The sequence below is a fragment of the Rhinopithecus roxellana genome, chromosome 20, assembly GCF_007565055.1.
Source record: "Rhinopithecus roxellana isolate Shanxi Qingling chromosome 20, ASM756505v1, whole genome shotgun sequence".
NCBI classification, from domain to species: Eukaryota; Metazoa; Chordata; class Mammalia; order Primates; family Cercopithecidae; genus Rhinopithecus; species Rhinopithecus roxellana.
This window is the reverse complement of record NC_044568.1, coordinates 10312013-10326711: the sequence shown is the minus strand read 5'-3', so window position 1 is coordinate 10326711 and position 14699 is coordinate 10312013. Positions and strand designations below refer to the sequence as shown.

General features: G+C 56.1%; 1 protein-coding gene across 5 annotated transcripts; it reads left to right on the top strand.

Annotated features, from left to right (window-relative positions):
- Positions 1-1948: 1948 nt before the first annotated feature.
- Positions 1949-14223, top strand: LOC104661572 (serine protease 36). Of its 5 annotated transcripts, none has more exons than XM_030925175.1 (16): positions 1949-1999; positions 2808-2901; positions 3604-3639; positions 3837-3872; positions 4100-4262; positions 4658-4938; positions 7820-7986; positions 9619-9865; positions 9982-10111; positions 10461-10717; positions 10810-10973; positions 11486-11723; positions 11836-11977; positions 12694-12959; positions 13036-13157; positions 13728-14223. In XM_030925175.1, exons 5-16 carry the CDS (start codon positions 4258-4260, stop codon positions 14004-14006), a joined length of 2298 nt encoding a protein of 765 aa, XP_030781035.1. In that variant the 5' UTR covers positions 1949-1999; positions 2808-2901; positions 3604-3639; positions 3837-3872; positions 4100-4257; the 3' UTR covers positions 14007-14223. The 5 variants fall into 5 exon arrangements, with proteins under 5 accessions (XP_030781035.1, XP_030781036.1, XP_030781034.1 ...); XM_030925176.1 differs by having other exon boundaries at positions 1955-1999; positions 4100-4173; XM_030925174.1 differs by lacking the exons at positions 1949-1999; positions 2808-2901 and having other exon boundaries at positions 2947-3639.
- The last annotated feature ends 476 nt before the right edge of the window (positions 14224-14699 follow it).

Sequence of the window (14699 nt, the reverse complement as noted above, 5' to 3'; positions counted from 1 at the left end):
CGGGAGCCACCGCGCCTGGCTAACATCTGTGCTATTTAAGAGCAAGTCCTACTTCTCTTGTCTGTGGGGTTGGGGAAAGGGTTAAAAATCATTATCTTGCCTGGGTGCAGTGGTGCAATTTCAGCTCACTACAACCTCCGCCTCCTGGGTTCAAGTCATTCTCCTGTCTTAGCCTCCCGAGTAGCTGGGATTACAGGCACATGCCACCACGCCCGGCTAATTTTTTTGAGTAGAGATACAGGGTTTTGGCCGGGCGCAGTGGCTCAAGCCTGTAATCCCAGCACTTTGGGAGGCCGAGACGGGCGGATCACGAGGTCAGGAGATCAAGACCATCCTGGCTAACACAGTGAAACCCCGTCTCTACTAAAAAATACAAAAAAACTAGCCGGGCGAAGTGGCGGGCGCCTGTAGTCCCAGCTACTCGGGAGGCTGAGGCAGGAGAATGGTGTGAACCCGGGAGGCAGAGCTTGCAGTGAGCTGAAATCCGGCCACTGCACTCCAGCCTGGGCGACAGAGCAAGACTCTGTCTCAAAAAAAAAAAAAAAAAAAAAAAAGAGATATAGGGTTTCACCATGTTGGCCAGGCTGCTGGTCTTGAACTCCTGACCTCATGATCTACCTGCCTCGGCCTCCCAAAGTGCTGGAATTACTGGCGTGAATCACCGCACGGAGCTCCAAAATGTTTATTAACCGCTAAACTGGAGCAAGCAATGTATCAGTGAGGATCTCCAGGGCATGCATGTTTTGCGTTAATGACACCTGCACTCTCTTCTTTCCTACCTTTGCCCATTACCTCATTTTTCTGAGTTTTTGTCAAATGATTAGTTCTTTATCCTTTGAAGGGCAAATAGCTACCCAAGCAGCAAGTTAAACAAATGGCTGAGGAGGCTCTGATTGTTAAGAAGTCTGAAGTGAAGACTCAGTTTACCTCCATCGTTTCCTGTGGACGGGTTAAGGCTAGCAGGTTTATCGATTGAGTCCAGTCCGTTGTTGGGTGGCTGAATTTGCATTTTCCCTCTTCCTGCTCACTTCTCCTTTTCCCTCACTCTTGCCACACTGGGATTGCACCTCCCAATTAAGCATAAGCATGCAGGCTTTGCCTAGGCCTGTTTTCTAGGGCAACTGGACTCATAGACCAATATTATTATTAGCTAGTATTATCGGTAAGAAGATAGATATACATGTGTGGATATTCCCAGGTTGACCCTACATTTCTGCTGTCCACCCTGATTTGTTCCCCAAGAGTGACCTTTATGGACCATATAATGGGCTCCCTTGCACTCTGGCCTCTGGGAGGTTTCAGACAATGAGAGGAGCTAGTGGGTGATCAGAGGATGGGAGGATCCCAGCACTTTTGGAAGGCTGAGGCAGCAAGATCGCTTGAGACAGGACTTTGAGACCAGCCTGGGCAACATAACAAGACCCCATCGCTACAAAAATAAAAAACATTAGCTGGGCATGGTGGTGCATGCCTGTAGTCCCAGCTTCTCAGGCAGCTGAGGCCAGAGGATCGCTTAAGCCCAGGAATTCGAGGTTACAGTGATCTATAATCACAGCACTGCACTCCAGCGTGGGTGACAGAGTGAGAGCATGTCTCTAAAATTTTTTTAATTGGTTTGATTAAAAATAGAGAGGATGAGAGGAAAGTGAGATAGGGATTTTTCTTTCCCAGCTCCCTCTCTGCTGGTAAAGGCTGCATTTCTCTACTAAAGGCCATGGCTCCTAACAGCTATCTGTCCCACAGCTGCAGCTCTTGCTGGATTCCAGTAACTGCCCTCTCTCTGCCTCTTCAGGCCAGCAGGTAGCAAGGGCTCTCCATTATTGCTGGCCCCAGGGTGCGTTACCATCCCTCTTTGGTTTCCTTCTTTTTGTTGTTGAGATGGAATTTTGCTCTTGTCACCCAGGCTAGAGTGCAACAGCGCAATCTTGGCTCACTGCAACCTCCGCCTCCTGGGTTCAAGATTCTCCTGCCTCAGCCTCCCTAATAGCTGGGATTACAGGTGAGTTCCACCACACCTGGCTAATTTTTGTGTTTTTAGTATAGATGGGGCTTCGCCAAGTTAACCAGGCTGGTCTTGAACTCCTGACCTCAGGTCCTCTGCCCACCTCGGCCTCCCACAGTGCTGGGATTACAGCCATGAGCCACCTGGCCTCTTTGGTTTACTTTGACCCTGCCCACACCTCTATAGTTTCTTCCTTAAACTCTTTTCAACTCCTCTTTGAAGAGTCATATGTTTCTTTCCTCCTTTTCTTCTTCTTTTTCTTATTTTTGTGGTTGTCGTTGTTGTTGTTCAGACAGGGTCATGCTTTGTCACCCAGGCTAGAGTGCAGTCACTGCAACCTCGACCTCCCAGGCTCAGGCAATCCTCCCACCTCATCTTCCAAGTAGCTGGGATATAGGTGTGCACCACCAAGCCCTGCCGTTCATAATTTTTGTATTTTTTAGTTTTTTGTAGAGATGGGATCTTGCTATGTTGCCCATGCCGGTCTTGAACTCCTAGCCTCAAGTAATCCTCCCACCTCAGTCTCCCAGAATGTTAGGATCACAGGAGTGAGCCACCATGCTCGGCCAAGTCATATGTCCCTTAAATGGCCTCTTACTGATACACACCAAGAGGTTGGGTGACTTTCCCAAAGTCACACAGAGTAAGTGACAGGGCAGCTGAGAGCATTGTCACTGGAACACAGAGCAGGATGGAGGCTTTTTCAACCTCACCAGCCTGCCCAGCCCCCTCCCAGGGTCCCTATGCCCTGCCCAACCTGCTGGAATCTGTGATCCTTCTGTTGGAATGGGATTGAATTCCCTAGGGCTCCTGTCCTGGACCTGGCCAGCAGCTCCAGTAACCAGAGCTGTGTGAGAAGAAAAGGCCAAGCCACTGGGGCAGCCGCACCCCAAACAGAGGTGAGGTCTCCGATGAGTCATGCCCGTGAGGGGCCACTTCCCCTGTCCTAAGTGCCACTGCTCATCAAGGACCCAGAACACTGTCCTCCTCTTTGACCTTTGCCTACAGTGATTTTCATCCCTCCCTCTCCCACCCAACAGGTGTCCTGGAGCTAGAACACCTGTCCCCCACCCCCACCCTGGGCCTCCAGAGACGTGAGATGTGCTCAGGGCTCTGGGTGGGGCCTTCAGGCTCCCCAACTTCCCCCTTCCAGCCCCAGATCCTCTCAGATTTCCAGAGATGGGCTCCAGCCAGGGAGGGTGGGGCTGCCCCTGGGACCATCAGGAGTCACGGGCTGCCTGGGCAGTGACAGAGCCCTGCAGGGAGCAGACCTTCACTTGGCTCTGCCTCCTCTGACTCTAACACCATGGCTGGGCACCTGTTCCTCCCCATTGTGATGCTTGGTAACCTCAGGGGACAGAAGTGGCTGCAAAGGGCCTGGGTCCTAGCATCTGAGGGACTGGAGAGCAGGATTCCTGGGTTCCATGTGGGGAGGAGGACGTCAGAAGGAAGGAAGTGAGGCAGCAGAAGGCGAGGGTGTATCAGAGGAGGGAGAGGGAGGCCTGGGTGCCCTGGGGAGACGGAGGTTGGGGAGGGAGTCAGGGAGGGCATCTACCGAGTGCGAGTCACCAGCCTCTTCCTGCCTGCCTCTATCTTTCCAGTCATCAGTCCCATCCCAGGAGCCTTCCAGGACTCAGGTAAGGCAGCCGGAATGGGGGAAAGCCACGTGCAGAGGCAGAAAAGACCAGAGGCCTGGCATGGGTGCTGGCAGGGGTTGCTGAATAGACAGGGAATTGGGAAGATAGGGTCAGGGGTTGGAGAGCAGGAAGTGGGGCTGGGCGGTGGAGGTCTGGAAGTCACAAGTGTCCTCTTCTCTTTACCCTCTGGCTTCCAGCTCTCAGTCCCACCCAGGAAGAACCTGAAGATCTGGGTAAGGAAGAGGCCTTGGAACCCTCAGACTTTAAAGGAGGCTAAGGCTGGTCAGGCCATGAGGGAGGTGGAAAAGACCAGAAATGTAGACAAACCTGGGTCCTCTATGTTCTTTGTTCAGAGGGGCAAACTGAAATGGGTGGAGGACGGGGCTTCGTGCTGAGTTACCTGGGCTTCTGGAGTGGGGAACCTGAGGTGGGCTTTGACTTCCACGGCTCCCCGTTGCAGACTGCGGGCGCTCTGAGCCCTCGGCCCGCATCGTGGGGGGCTCAGACGCGCAGCCGGGCACCTGGCCTTGGCAGGTGAGCCTGCACCACGGGGGTGGCCACATCTGCGGGGGCTCCCTTATCGCCCCCTCCTGGGTCCTCTCTGCTGCTCACTGTTTCATGACGTGAGTATTCGCCCTGGACCCAGCCCCTCTCCGCCAAGGCCAGCCCCGCCCCCGCAGTTGATCCCCCTCCTCCCGCCCCACTTCCGTCCTCAAGGATAATTTGGAGCCGAGCTGTCCCCAAAGCGAGGTGCTCTTCGAGGCATCATGGTTCCGAGTGGGGCAAGGCTGCCGTACTGGTCCCACCACTCCACTGAATATCCGAGTCTGAATCCCAGCTTTCCGATGACCCCCCACCACCACCTCAAGATCGGATTTGCCCTTCCCCCTTGAGGAGTATCTGCACCAAATCTGGATCGGATAGCACCTGCCCCTCTGGCTCTGAGCCCCTTGCCCCCACGAGGGTCTGCCCCCTCAATAGGGTCAACCTAACCTCCTACTGCCCCGGCCGAGCGCAGGAACGGGACGCTGGAGCCCGCGGCCGAGTGGTCGGTACTGCTGGGCGTGCACTCCCAGGACGGGCCCCTGGACGGCGCGCACACCCGCGCAGTGGCCGCCATCGTGGTGCCGGTCAACTACAGCCAAGTGGAGCTGGGCGCCGACCTGGCCCTGCTGCACCTGGCCTCACCCGCCAGCCTGGGCCCCGCCGTGCGGCCCGTCTGCCTGCCGCGCGCCTCACACCGCTTCGTGCACGGCACCGCCTGCTGGGCCACCGGCTGGGGAGACGTCCAGGAGGCAGGTGAGACGTTCAGGAGGCAGGTGAATGGGACAGGACAAGAAGGGGGGCCTCGGGGAGGTGGGGCTTCGGGAGGTGAGGTTCCTAGGGCGGGGCCTCGGGAGGTGACGTTTCTAGGGCGGGGCTTCTGGAGGTGAGGTTCTTAGGGCGGGGCCTCGAGGTGACGTTCTTAGGGCGGGGTTTCGGGAGAGGTTCCTAGGGCGGGGCCTCGGGAGGTGGGGCCACAGAGAGGAGTCTGGTGGGGAGTCTTGGAGGGTAGGTTTCCGCGAGTTGGTAGATGAATCCCACACCAATCACCATGGAGCCTTCTCCCCACAAGGATTCTCAAACTAAGACCACAGAATCACCCACAGGCACCCCATTCCCTCCTCACCTTTCTTTCCAGTATTTTCTTTCCTGGATTTAGGCTCCGACTAGGGTTCCCATCCCAGCTCTACCATGTCAGACAAAGCGCTTCACCCAGTACATTTCCTCCTCTGTAACACGAGGAAAATAGCCATGCCCACTTCAAGAGGTGATTGGGTGGATTAAATGAGAAAATCCATGTGAAGTTCATGGGACAGCGCCTGGCATAGCAATAACCAATGCACTTTAGATACTTCACCTCAGGTAATCTATAGTAAAGCAGTAAAACACAAGGCTGGCCTATAATAGATGTTCAGTGAATGCCAGTCTGTGCCTCCCTCCCATCCGCCTTCCTCCCATCCCATCCACCCCCACTCATCTCTGTACTCCCCACCTCCTCTCTTCTCCCTACCCACCGTCATTCACTCAGTCATTCTTTCACTCAAGGTATTTCTTGAGCACCTTCTACGTGCCAGGAACTGTGTTAGGCATTAGAGAGACACCAGTGAACATAAAAAGCCAAAATCCTGCCTTTTCAGAGTTTACATCCTAGCAGATAGACAAACAACAAGTTCAATAAATAAGCACACATTATGTTAGAAGGTGGGGGGGGAATAGACTGAATCTTCATACCCCTCATCCCCATCACCCAAGCTTTCTATGCTCCCAGGGTCCCCACAAATATCCCCATCAGCCGTGGTCAGACCTGTGCCCATCCTGGGGGCTTTGGGAAGGTGCTGCAGGGGGAGATGCCACAGCCTCTGCTTGTGGAGGTCTCACGAGGGCGGGAGGTGACAAGGAAGCATCAATGTGAGGCCCAGGAAGTTTGTGTGAATGGGGCCAGGCCATCCTGACAATGGGCACCCAGAGAAGTAGATTTCTGCAGAGGTTTTCGAAGACAGGGTGCAGGAAGACGGGGGGAGATGAAGGCCACCCCATGGACCCAGATGAGGCATGTTAGATGAACAAGAGCCAGGATGCCAGGCTGGAGTGAGAAGGGGACAGGCACCTGGGCTGCAAAGGCTGCTGAGGGCTGACCATGAAGGCCTTAAGATCAGACTGAGGGCCAGAGCACTCCACCAGCTCCAGGGATGCCCAGGACAATCCCCAACTTCCCTGGTGAGCCCCAAGTACAGCTTCAGCCATCACCTGACCTCAGATTCTTTTTTATTTATTTTTATTTTATTTTATTTTATTTATTTATTTTTTTATTATTATTTATTTTTTTGGAGACGGAGTCTCGCTCCGTCGTCCGGGCTGGAGTGCAGTGGCCGGATCTCAGCTCACTGCAAGCTCCGCCTCCTGGGTTCACGCCATTCTCCTGCCTCAGCCTCCCGAGTAGCTGGGACTACAGGCGCCCGCCACCTCGCCTGGCTAGTTTTTTGTATTTTTTAGTAGAGACGGGGTTTCACCATGTTAGCCAGAATGGTCTCAATCTCCTGACCTCGTGATCCACCCGTCTCGGCCCCCAAAGTGCTGGGATTACAGGCTTGAGCCACCGCGCCGGGCTATTTTATTTATTTATTTTTTTAGACAGAGTTTCGCTCTTGTTGCCCAGGCTGGAGTGCAAAGGCACGATCTAGGCTCACTGCAACCTCCACCTCCCAGCTTCAAGCACATTCTCCTGCTTCAGTCTCCAAAGTAGCTGGGATTACAGGCACCCACCATCATGCCCAGCTAATATTTTGTATTTTTAGTAGAGATAGGGTTTCACCATGTTGGCCAGGCTGGCCTGACTTCAGGTGATCCACCCGCCTCAGCCTTCCAAAATGCTGGGATTACAGGCGTGAGCCACCACGCCTTTGACCTCAGATTCTGAGTGTGATGGGGAAGGAGTTCTGTCTGTACCTCCCCCCACCTTTCTGGATCCTAAAGCTGTTTCCATCAAAAGCAGGATGGGGCTGCAGCACCAGGTTTGGACAGTGGGTTCCATTTATTTTTCTTGGTGAGATCAGAACTGAACTTGAGTAACATTCCTCTTCACTGCTGAAGTGAAGAGTGGATCAGAAGACTGAGTCAGTTATCCAGGCCCAAAGCTATGCATCCTCAATTAGGGTAGTTGGTGAGAATGCCAAGAAGTCACAAATGAGAGGTTTTCATGAACTGGGAACTGACTGGGGGAGGGGAGTTGAGAGAGGAGACAGGGATGACACCCAGATTCCATGCTTGGCAACTCCAGACAGGATCATGTCAAGTCCATATGGCATCTTTGCGAAAAGATGTCTCTGGACCAACACAACTCCACATGAGAGCTCAGACTTAATGATTACAGTCCCTAAATTGCATCCTTTGTTGCAGTGCACAACCTGCACAACCATGCATGGCAGCTCTCACTAGGAGCTTGATGGGACCATTCCTGAGATGAAGAAGTAGAAAGAATAGAGAGAAGCAGCAGGAGATGTGGTGAATGTGATGGGCTGAGAGGCCATGGGGGATCTAGCTGATGTCCAAGAAGCAGCCGCAGGGGGCAAACCTGAATCCTGGGAACTGGGGACACCATACCTGCCTCACAGCACCTGCTCTCTGGTTCTGCCCCCAGATCCTCTGCCTCTCCCCTGGGTGCTACAGGAAGTGGAGCTAAGGCTGCTGGGTGAGGCCACCTGTCAGTGTCTCTACAGCCAGCCTGGTCCTTTCAACCTCACTCTCCAGATATTGCCAGGGATGCTGTGTGCTGGCTACCCAGAGGGCCGCAGGGACACCTGCCAGGTGAGGGAAGGCCCTTGCACCTGCCTGGCAGGGCCAGAGTCCTAACCGGTGACAAACAGATAAATGACATCTCTCCTAGCCTCATCTGCAAAACGACAAGATTGCCAAGCGATGGGGTTGATGTGAATTCTTTTGCTTGTGTATTTTGAGACAGAGCCTCACTTTGTCACCCAGGCTGGACTGCAGTGGCGCAATCTCGGCTTACTGCAAGCTCCCCACCCGCCTCCACCACTCAAGCGACTCTCGTGCTTCAGCCTCCCAAGTAGCTGAGATTACAGGCATGCACCACCACAGCCTGCTAATTTTGTATTCACTTGCGCCTGGCCAAGTGAACTTATTTATTTATTTATTTATTTATTTATTTATTGAGACGGAGTTTCGCTCTTGTTGCCCAGGGCAGAGTACAATGGCATGATCTCAGCTCACCACAACCTCCGTCTCCCAGGTTCAAGCAATTCTCCTACTTCAGCCTCCCAAGTAGCTGGGATTACAGGCATGTGCCATCACGCCCAGCTGATTTTTAGTAGAGATGGTGTTTCTCTATGTTGGTCAGACTAGTCTCGAACTCCCAGCCTTAGGTGATCTGCCTGCCTCAGCCTTCCAAAGTGCTGGGATTACAGGCGTGAGCCACCGCGCCCGGCTATTTATTTATTTATTGAGACAGAGTTTTGCTTTTGTTGCCCAGGCTAGAGTGCAATGGCACGATCTTGGCTCACTACAAACTCCACCTCCCAAGTTCAAGCAATTCTCCTGGCTCACCCTCCCAAGTAGCTGGGATTACAGGCATAAGCTACCATGTCCAGCCGAGGCCGAGTGAATTTAAAAACCAAAGACAGCATTGCCAGGAGCAGTGACTCATGCCTGTAATCCCAGCTAGTCAGAAAATTGAGGCGGGAGGATCACTTGAGCCCAGAAGTCTGAGACCAGCCTGAGCAACATAGTGATACCTCGTCTCAAAAAAGGAGAGGAACTGCCTGGGCACAGTGACTCACGCCTGTAACCCAGCACTTTGGGAGGCCGAGGCAGGCCTATCACTTGAGCTCGGGAGTTTGAGACCAGCCTGGCCAAAATGGAGAAAATCCATCTCTACTAAAAAGACAAAAATTAGCCGGCTGTGGTGGTGTACACCTGTAGTCCCAGCTACTCGGGAGGCCGAGGCAGGAGAATCACTTGAACCCGGGAGGCAGAGGTTGCAGTGAGCCGAGATTGCACCACTGCACTCCAGCCTGGGAAACAGAGCATTTCCCAGGCTGTCTCAAAAAAGAAAAGAAAGAAAGAAAAAGAAAGGGAAGGAAAGAAGGAAGGAAGGGAGGGAGGGGAATTATTTGAGCTAGTAACTGGACAAGAATCACTTGGCTCTGATGACACCTGCAGGATTCTCTTTCGTGGTCTTGAACGCACTCCCCCAGTGCTCTTGGCTCTGGCTGCCATCGGCCTTCTGCTTACAGGGTTTTCTTCTGTTTAGAGCCCCAGGGAATGCAGAGGACAAGGCCTAGCCAAGGAGGGTTTCTAGGAGAAGGGAGAAGGTGGTGTATCTTGGGCCAAAAGAAGGTGCAGGACCTTTTCGAGGAGGCCAGTATAAACGGGTGGGTCCCTGGGCTGACCCCTTGACATGCAGTCATCTGTCACTAGGGTGACTCTGGGGGGCCCCTGGTCTGTGAGGAAGGTGGCCGCTGGTTCCAGGCAGGAATCACCAGCTTTGGCTTTGGCTGTGGACGGAGAAACCGCCCTGGAGTTTTCACTGCCGTGGCTACCTATGAGGCATGGATACGAGAACAGGTGATGGGTTCAGAGCCTGGGCCTGCCTTTCCAATCCAGCCTCAGAAGCCCCAGTCAGATCCCCAGGAGCCCAGGGAGAACTGTACCATTGCCCTGCCTGGTGAGTGGGCGGCACCCCTGGATGTGAGTGGGACGTGGGAGAGTGAGTTGGGATGGAGACTGCTGGGAGTGATTGGGGTGCAGGAGGCCCACTGACCCAGGTCTCTTGCCTCTCAGAGTGTGGGAAGGCCCTGCGGCCAGGGGCCTGGCCCTGGGAGGCCCAGGTGATGGTACCAGGATCCAGACCCTGCCATGGGGCACTGGTGTCTGAAAGCTGGGTCTTGGCACCTGCCAGCTGCTTTCTGTAGTGAGTGAAAATCTACGTTTCAAGCCGATCCTTGCCCCTCCCTACATCAGCCTGAGACACCATTTATTTGGCCCCAGCCCCTCCCCTGGGGGGTGTGGGGCGTGCGGGATCCCATTCGGAGGTGTAGGATCCAGCACAAAAAGAGGGGTCCTAGCCTGGCAGGGGTGGATAGAGGCATGGTAGAAGTTCAATCCCGGAGGCAGGGGTGTAAGTGAGCCGCTGGAATGGGGGTAGCGTGGGGATCCCGCCAGGATGCAGGATCCTCGCCAGGCGAGTCTAAGCCAGGGGTGCGAGGTTTCTAGCCACGTGTGCGGGATCCGGCCCACGTCCCTCGCCCCCTATCCCGCAGCCCGAGCAGCTCCGACAGCCCGCCCCGCGACCTCGACGCCTGGCGCGTGCTGCTACCCTCGCGCCCACGCGCGGAGCGGGTGGCACGCCTGGTGCAGCACGAGAACGCCTCGTGGGACGACTCCTCGGACCTGGCGCTGCTGCAGCTGCGCACGCCTGTGAACCTGAGCGCGGCTCCGAGGCCCGTGTGCCTACCCCACCCGGAACACTACTTCCTGCCCGGAAGCCGCTGCCGCCTGGCCCGCTGGGGCCGCGGGGGTGAGCTGGGGCCCGGCGCTGGCCGGGGTGGCACCGGGCGGTGCAGGGGCCGTCTGGGCCTCAGCGCGAGCTCCCTGCCTTTTCCCTTCCAGAACCCGCGCTTGGCCCAGGCGCGCTGCTGGAGGCAGAGCTGTTAGGCGGCTGGTGGTGCCACTGCCTGTATGGCCGCCAGGGGGCGGCAGTGCCGCTGCCGGGAGACCCGCCGCACGCGCTCTGCCCTGCCTACCAGGAGGAGGCGGAGGCGGGCCACTGCTGGGTAAGCGGCGGGGGCGGGGCCTGCGGAACGCGGGTCCGAGAGGGCTCTGGGGAAGAGGGCGGGGCCTGTGGAAGGCGAGTCCAAGTGGGCTCTAGGGAGAGGGCGGGACCTGCGGAAGGCGGGTCCGAGTGGGCTCTAGGGAGGGAGCGGGGCCTGGGGAAGGCGGGTCTGAGTGGGCTCTAGGGAGGGGCGGGACTTGTGGAACTGGGAATGGGGCGGAGCCGGAGTGGAGGCGGGGCCAGAACGAACTGGGGGCGGGGCCTGGCCCTGGAGAACTTTTGGGAAGCGGGTCCTGAGCTGGTACTATGGTTTCTCTGTATCCCTGGATTTAAGGAGAATCCTAAAGTGAGGGCTGAATTCTTACACAAATTAGTATTTGGAGTCTGATTTGGAGAACGTGGAACTTGATATTTCTGCAAATGGGAAAATCTAGAGTCCTGGAAAGCCCCAGGAGTTCTGATATTCTCTGCACACACGCAGAGGCAAGTAACACATGCACTTTGTTGCTGCAGAATGACTCGCGTTGGAGCCTTTTGTGCCAGGAAGAGGGGACCTGGTTTCTGGTTGGAATCAGAGACTTTCCCAGTGGCTGTCTACGTCCCCGAGCCTTCTTCCCCGTGCAGACCCATGGCCCATGGATCAGCCATGTGACTCAGGGAGCCTACCTGGAGGACCAGCTAGCCTGGGATTGGGGCCCTGATGGGGAGGAGACTGAGACACAGACTTGTCCCCCCCACACACAGCATGGTGGTGAGCAGGACGCCTTTGGGCTCTAGGGGCTCCTGGGGGTGCATAGACCCATGGCAGGGGCTCAGGGGTCAGCCATGGGGCCCCAACTAAGGTAGCCACCTCCTCTCCCTAGCCTGTGGCCTGCGGCCGGAGGCTGCTACAGTGGGGGTCCTTTGGCCCTGGCTGGCAGAGGTGCATGTGGCTGGTGATCGAATCTGCACTGGGATCCTTCTGGCCCCAGGCTGGGTCCTGGTAGCCACTCACTGTGTCCTCAGGTGGGTCTTACTCATCTCCTAGGTGAGAGGCGGGAAGGGAGAATGGAACAGAGCCAAAGACTTGTTTTTGTTGTTTGTTTGTTTGTTTGTTTGTTTAAAAAAATTAACAATGGGATCTTGCTGTGTTGCCCAGGCCGGCCTCAAGCAATCCTCCTGCCTTGGCCAATGTGCTAGGATTATAGGCATGAGCCACCGTGCCTGGCCCAGAGGACTCTTAAAATAGTGGGATAGTCTCCTTTAAGCATCTTACAGCCAGGCGCAATGGCTCATGCCTGTAATCTTAGCACATTGGGAGGCCAAGGCGGGCGGATCACAAAGTCAGGAGTTCAAGACCAGCCTGGCCAATATGGTGAAACCCCTCTACTAAAAATACAAAAGTTAGCCAGGGATGGTGGCAGGCACCTGTAACGTTACCCAGCTACTTGGGAGGCTGAGGCAGGAGAATCACTCGAACCCGGGAGGCAGAGGTTTCAGTGACCCAAGACTGCACCACTGCACTGCAGCCTGGGCAACAGAGCAAGACTCTGTCCGGGGTGGGGCGTGAGGGAAGAATCTTACAGCACTGGGAGATGTTTTGACCTGGAAGGGAGATTTGGAAGGAGAGATGATGAAGGAGTGAGTGGCATGACCCCAGAGAGTGACCCTTCCCCTGGGCTGGGAAGGACTTTGCCTGCAATGGGAGGAGCAGAAGGTTACATTGGGCCTTGTTCCAACAGGCCAGGCTCTACAACAGTGCCTTACATTGAAGTGTATCTGGGCCGGGCAGGGGCCAGCCCCCTCCCACAGGGCCACCAGGTATCCCGCTTGGTCATCAGCATCCGGCTGCCCCGGCACCTGGGACTCAGGCCCCCCCTGGCCCTCCTGGAGCTGAGCTCCCGGGTGGAGCCCTCCCCATCAGCCCTGCCCATCTGTCTCCACCCGGCGGGTATCCCTCCGGGGGCCAGCTGCTGGGTGCTGGGCTGGAAAGAACCCCAGGACCGAGGTGAGACTCCTGGGTTGCGGGAACAAGGAGTGGCTGGAGGCCAGAGCCCTGGAACAAGTCTGTCTCCTCTCCCCAGTCCCTGTGGCTGCTGCTGTCTCCATCTTAACACCACGAATCTGCCACTGCCTCTATCAGGGAATCCTGCCCCCTGGAACCCTCTGTGTCCTGTATGCAGAGGGGCAAGAGAACAGGTGTGAGGTAAAGGGGCCTGGGCATCCTGGAGTAGGCAGGAGAGAGGCAGTGTTGGACTGTGGTACCCTAGAGAGAGAGCAGGATTGGAATTTTTTTTTTTTTTTTTTTTTTTTTGAGACTGAGTCTCGCTGTGTCGCCCAGGCTGGAGTGCAGTGGCGCGATCTTGGCTCACTGCAGCCTCTACCTCCCAGGTTCGAGCAGTTCTCCTGCTTCAGCCTCCCTAGTAGCTGGGATTGCAAGCATGCACCACCACACCTGGTTAATTTTTGTATTTTTAGTAGAGACGGGGTTTCACCGTGTTAGCCAGGCTGGACTCAAACTCCTGGCTCAAATGATCCGCCCACCTTGGCCTCCCAAAGTGCTGGGATTGCAGGCATGAGCCACTGCACCAGGCCAGGACTAGAATTATTGGGTGTTTGGCCCCAAATGGGACCCTAGCTGGACCCCGGAGAGAAACTGGGGACCTGGATGTCTAGGGATGCAGACCAGAGTGCTTCGTGGCCAGACCCTGGGGAAAGGGGCAGGGGACCAAGAGGAAGGGCAGCAGACCCACATGGCCTCGCTCCGACTCTGCAGATGACCTCAGCACCGCCCCTCCTATGCCAGACAACGGAAGGCTCCTGGGTCCTCGTGGGCATGGCTGTTCAAGGGAGCCAGGAGCTGTTTGCCGCCATTGGTCCTGAAGAGGCCTGGATCTCCCAGACAGTGGGAGAGGCCCACTTCCTGCCTTCCAGTGGCTCCCCACACTGGCCTACTGGAGGCAGCAACCTCTGTCCCCCAGAACTGGCCAAGGCCTCAGGATCTCCGCGTGCAGTGCACTTCCTGCTCCTGCTGACTCTCCTGATCCAGAGCTGAGGGGCTAGGGTCCTGGTGCCACTTCCCCCTTCTACTTCCCACCCTCTACTTCCCGCCCAGTGGGGCTGGAATGTGGCCCAGCCGGCTGGAACCTCAAGGGCCCCACCCACCTAGATTGCAGCGGCTCGGGGGAATTGGGCCTCAGTGCCCGGGCTATTTTGAACCCAGGAATCCTTGGGGGTGGCGGGAGGAGCGGGACAGTAAAGGTGTAAACACAGGCACCTGTGTGGCCTTGTGGCATTGCTGTGGTCAGGCTGAAGGGCTGGGCATCAGAGGCTATGCGGGAAGCCCAAGGGAGAGGTCCCCTCCCTCCTCCCTCCTCCAGCCTCTGAGTCAGGTCTTGGGCTCTCAGGAAATGCACCCTGATAACCTGGCAGCGATTCCTTCATTCCTGCCCCAGGGCAGGGAGGTCGGGTGGCCAGCTGGCTGTGTGTCACCTGTCCAGTGGAGTCAGCACCCTCGGCACGTGCTGGACATCTCAACCCCAGCTCAGACCTGCTGCCCTCGCTGCCTGCCATAGACACATCTCAATGCATGATGCTCCGATGTGTCCCCCACACACACACAACATATGGGCCCTTCAAGGGTCCGCTGCTTTCACATTCTGCCCAGAACTTGGGTCCCTTGTATGTGAACCCCACTCCTTCACCCACTGCTTACCTGCACCTTCCTGCATTCATTCAACCCCTGTTC

Coding starts and splice junctions, on each gene's coding strand:
- LOC104661572 (XM_030925175.1), top strand. Junction 7,987..9,618: donor GCCGCAGGGACACCTGCCAG/GTGAGGGAAGGC, acceptor ATCTGTCACTAG/GGTGACTCTGGGGGGCCCCT. Junction 10,112..10,460: donor CCTGCCAGCTGCTTTCTGTA/GTGAGTGAAAAT, acceptor CCTATCCCGCAG/CCCGAGCAGCTCCGACAGCC.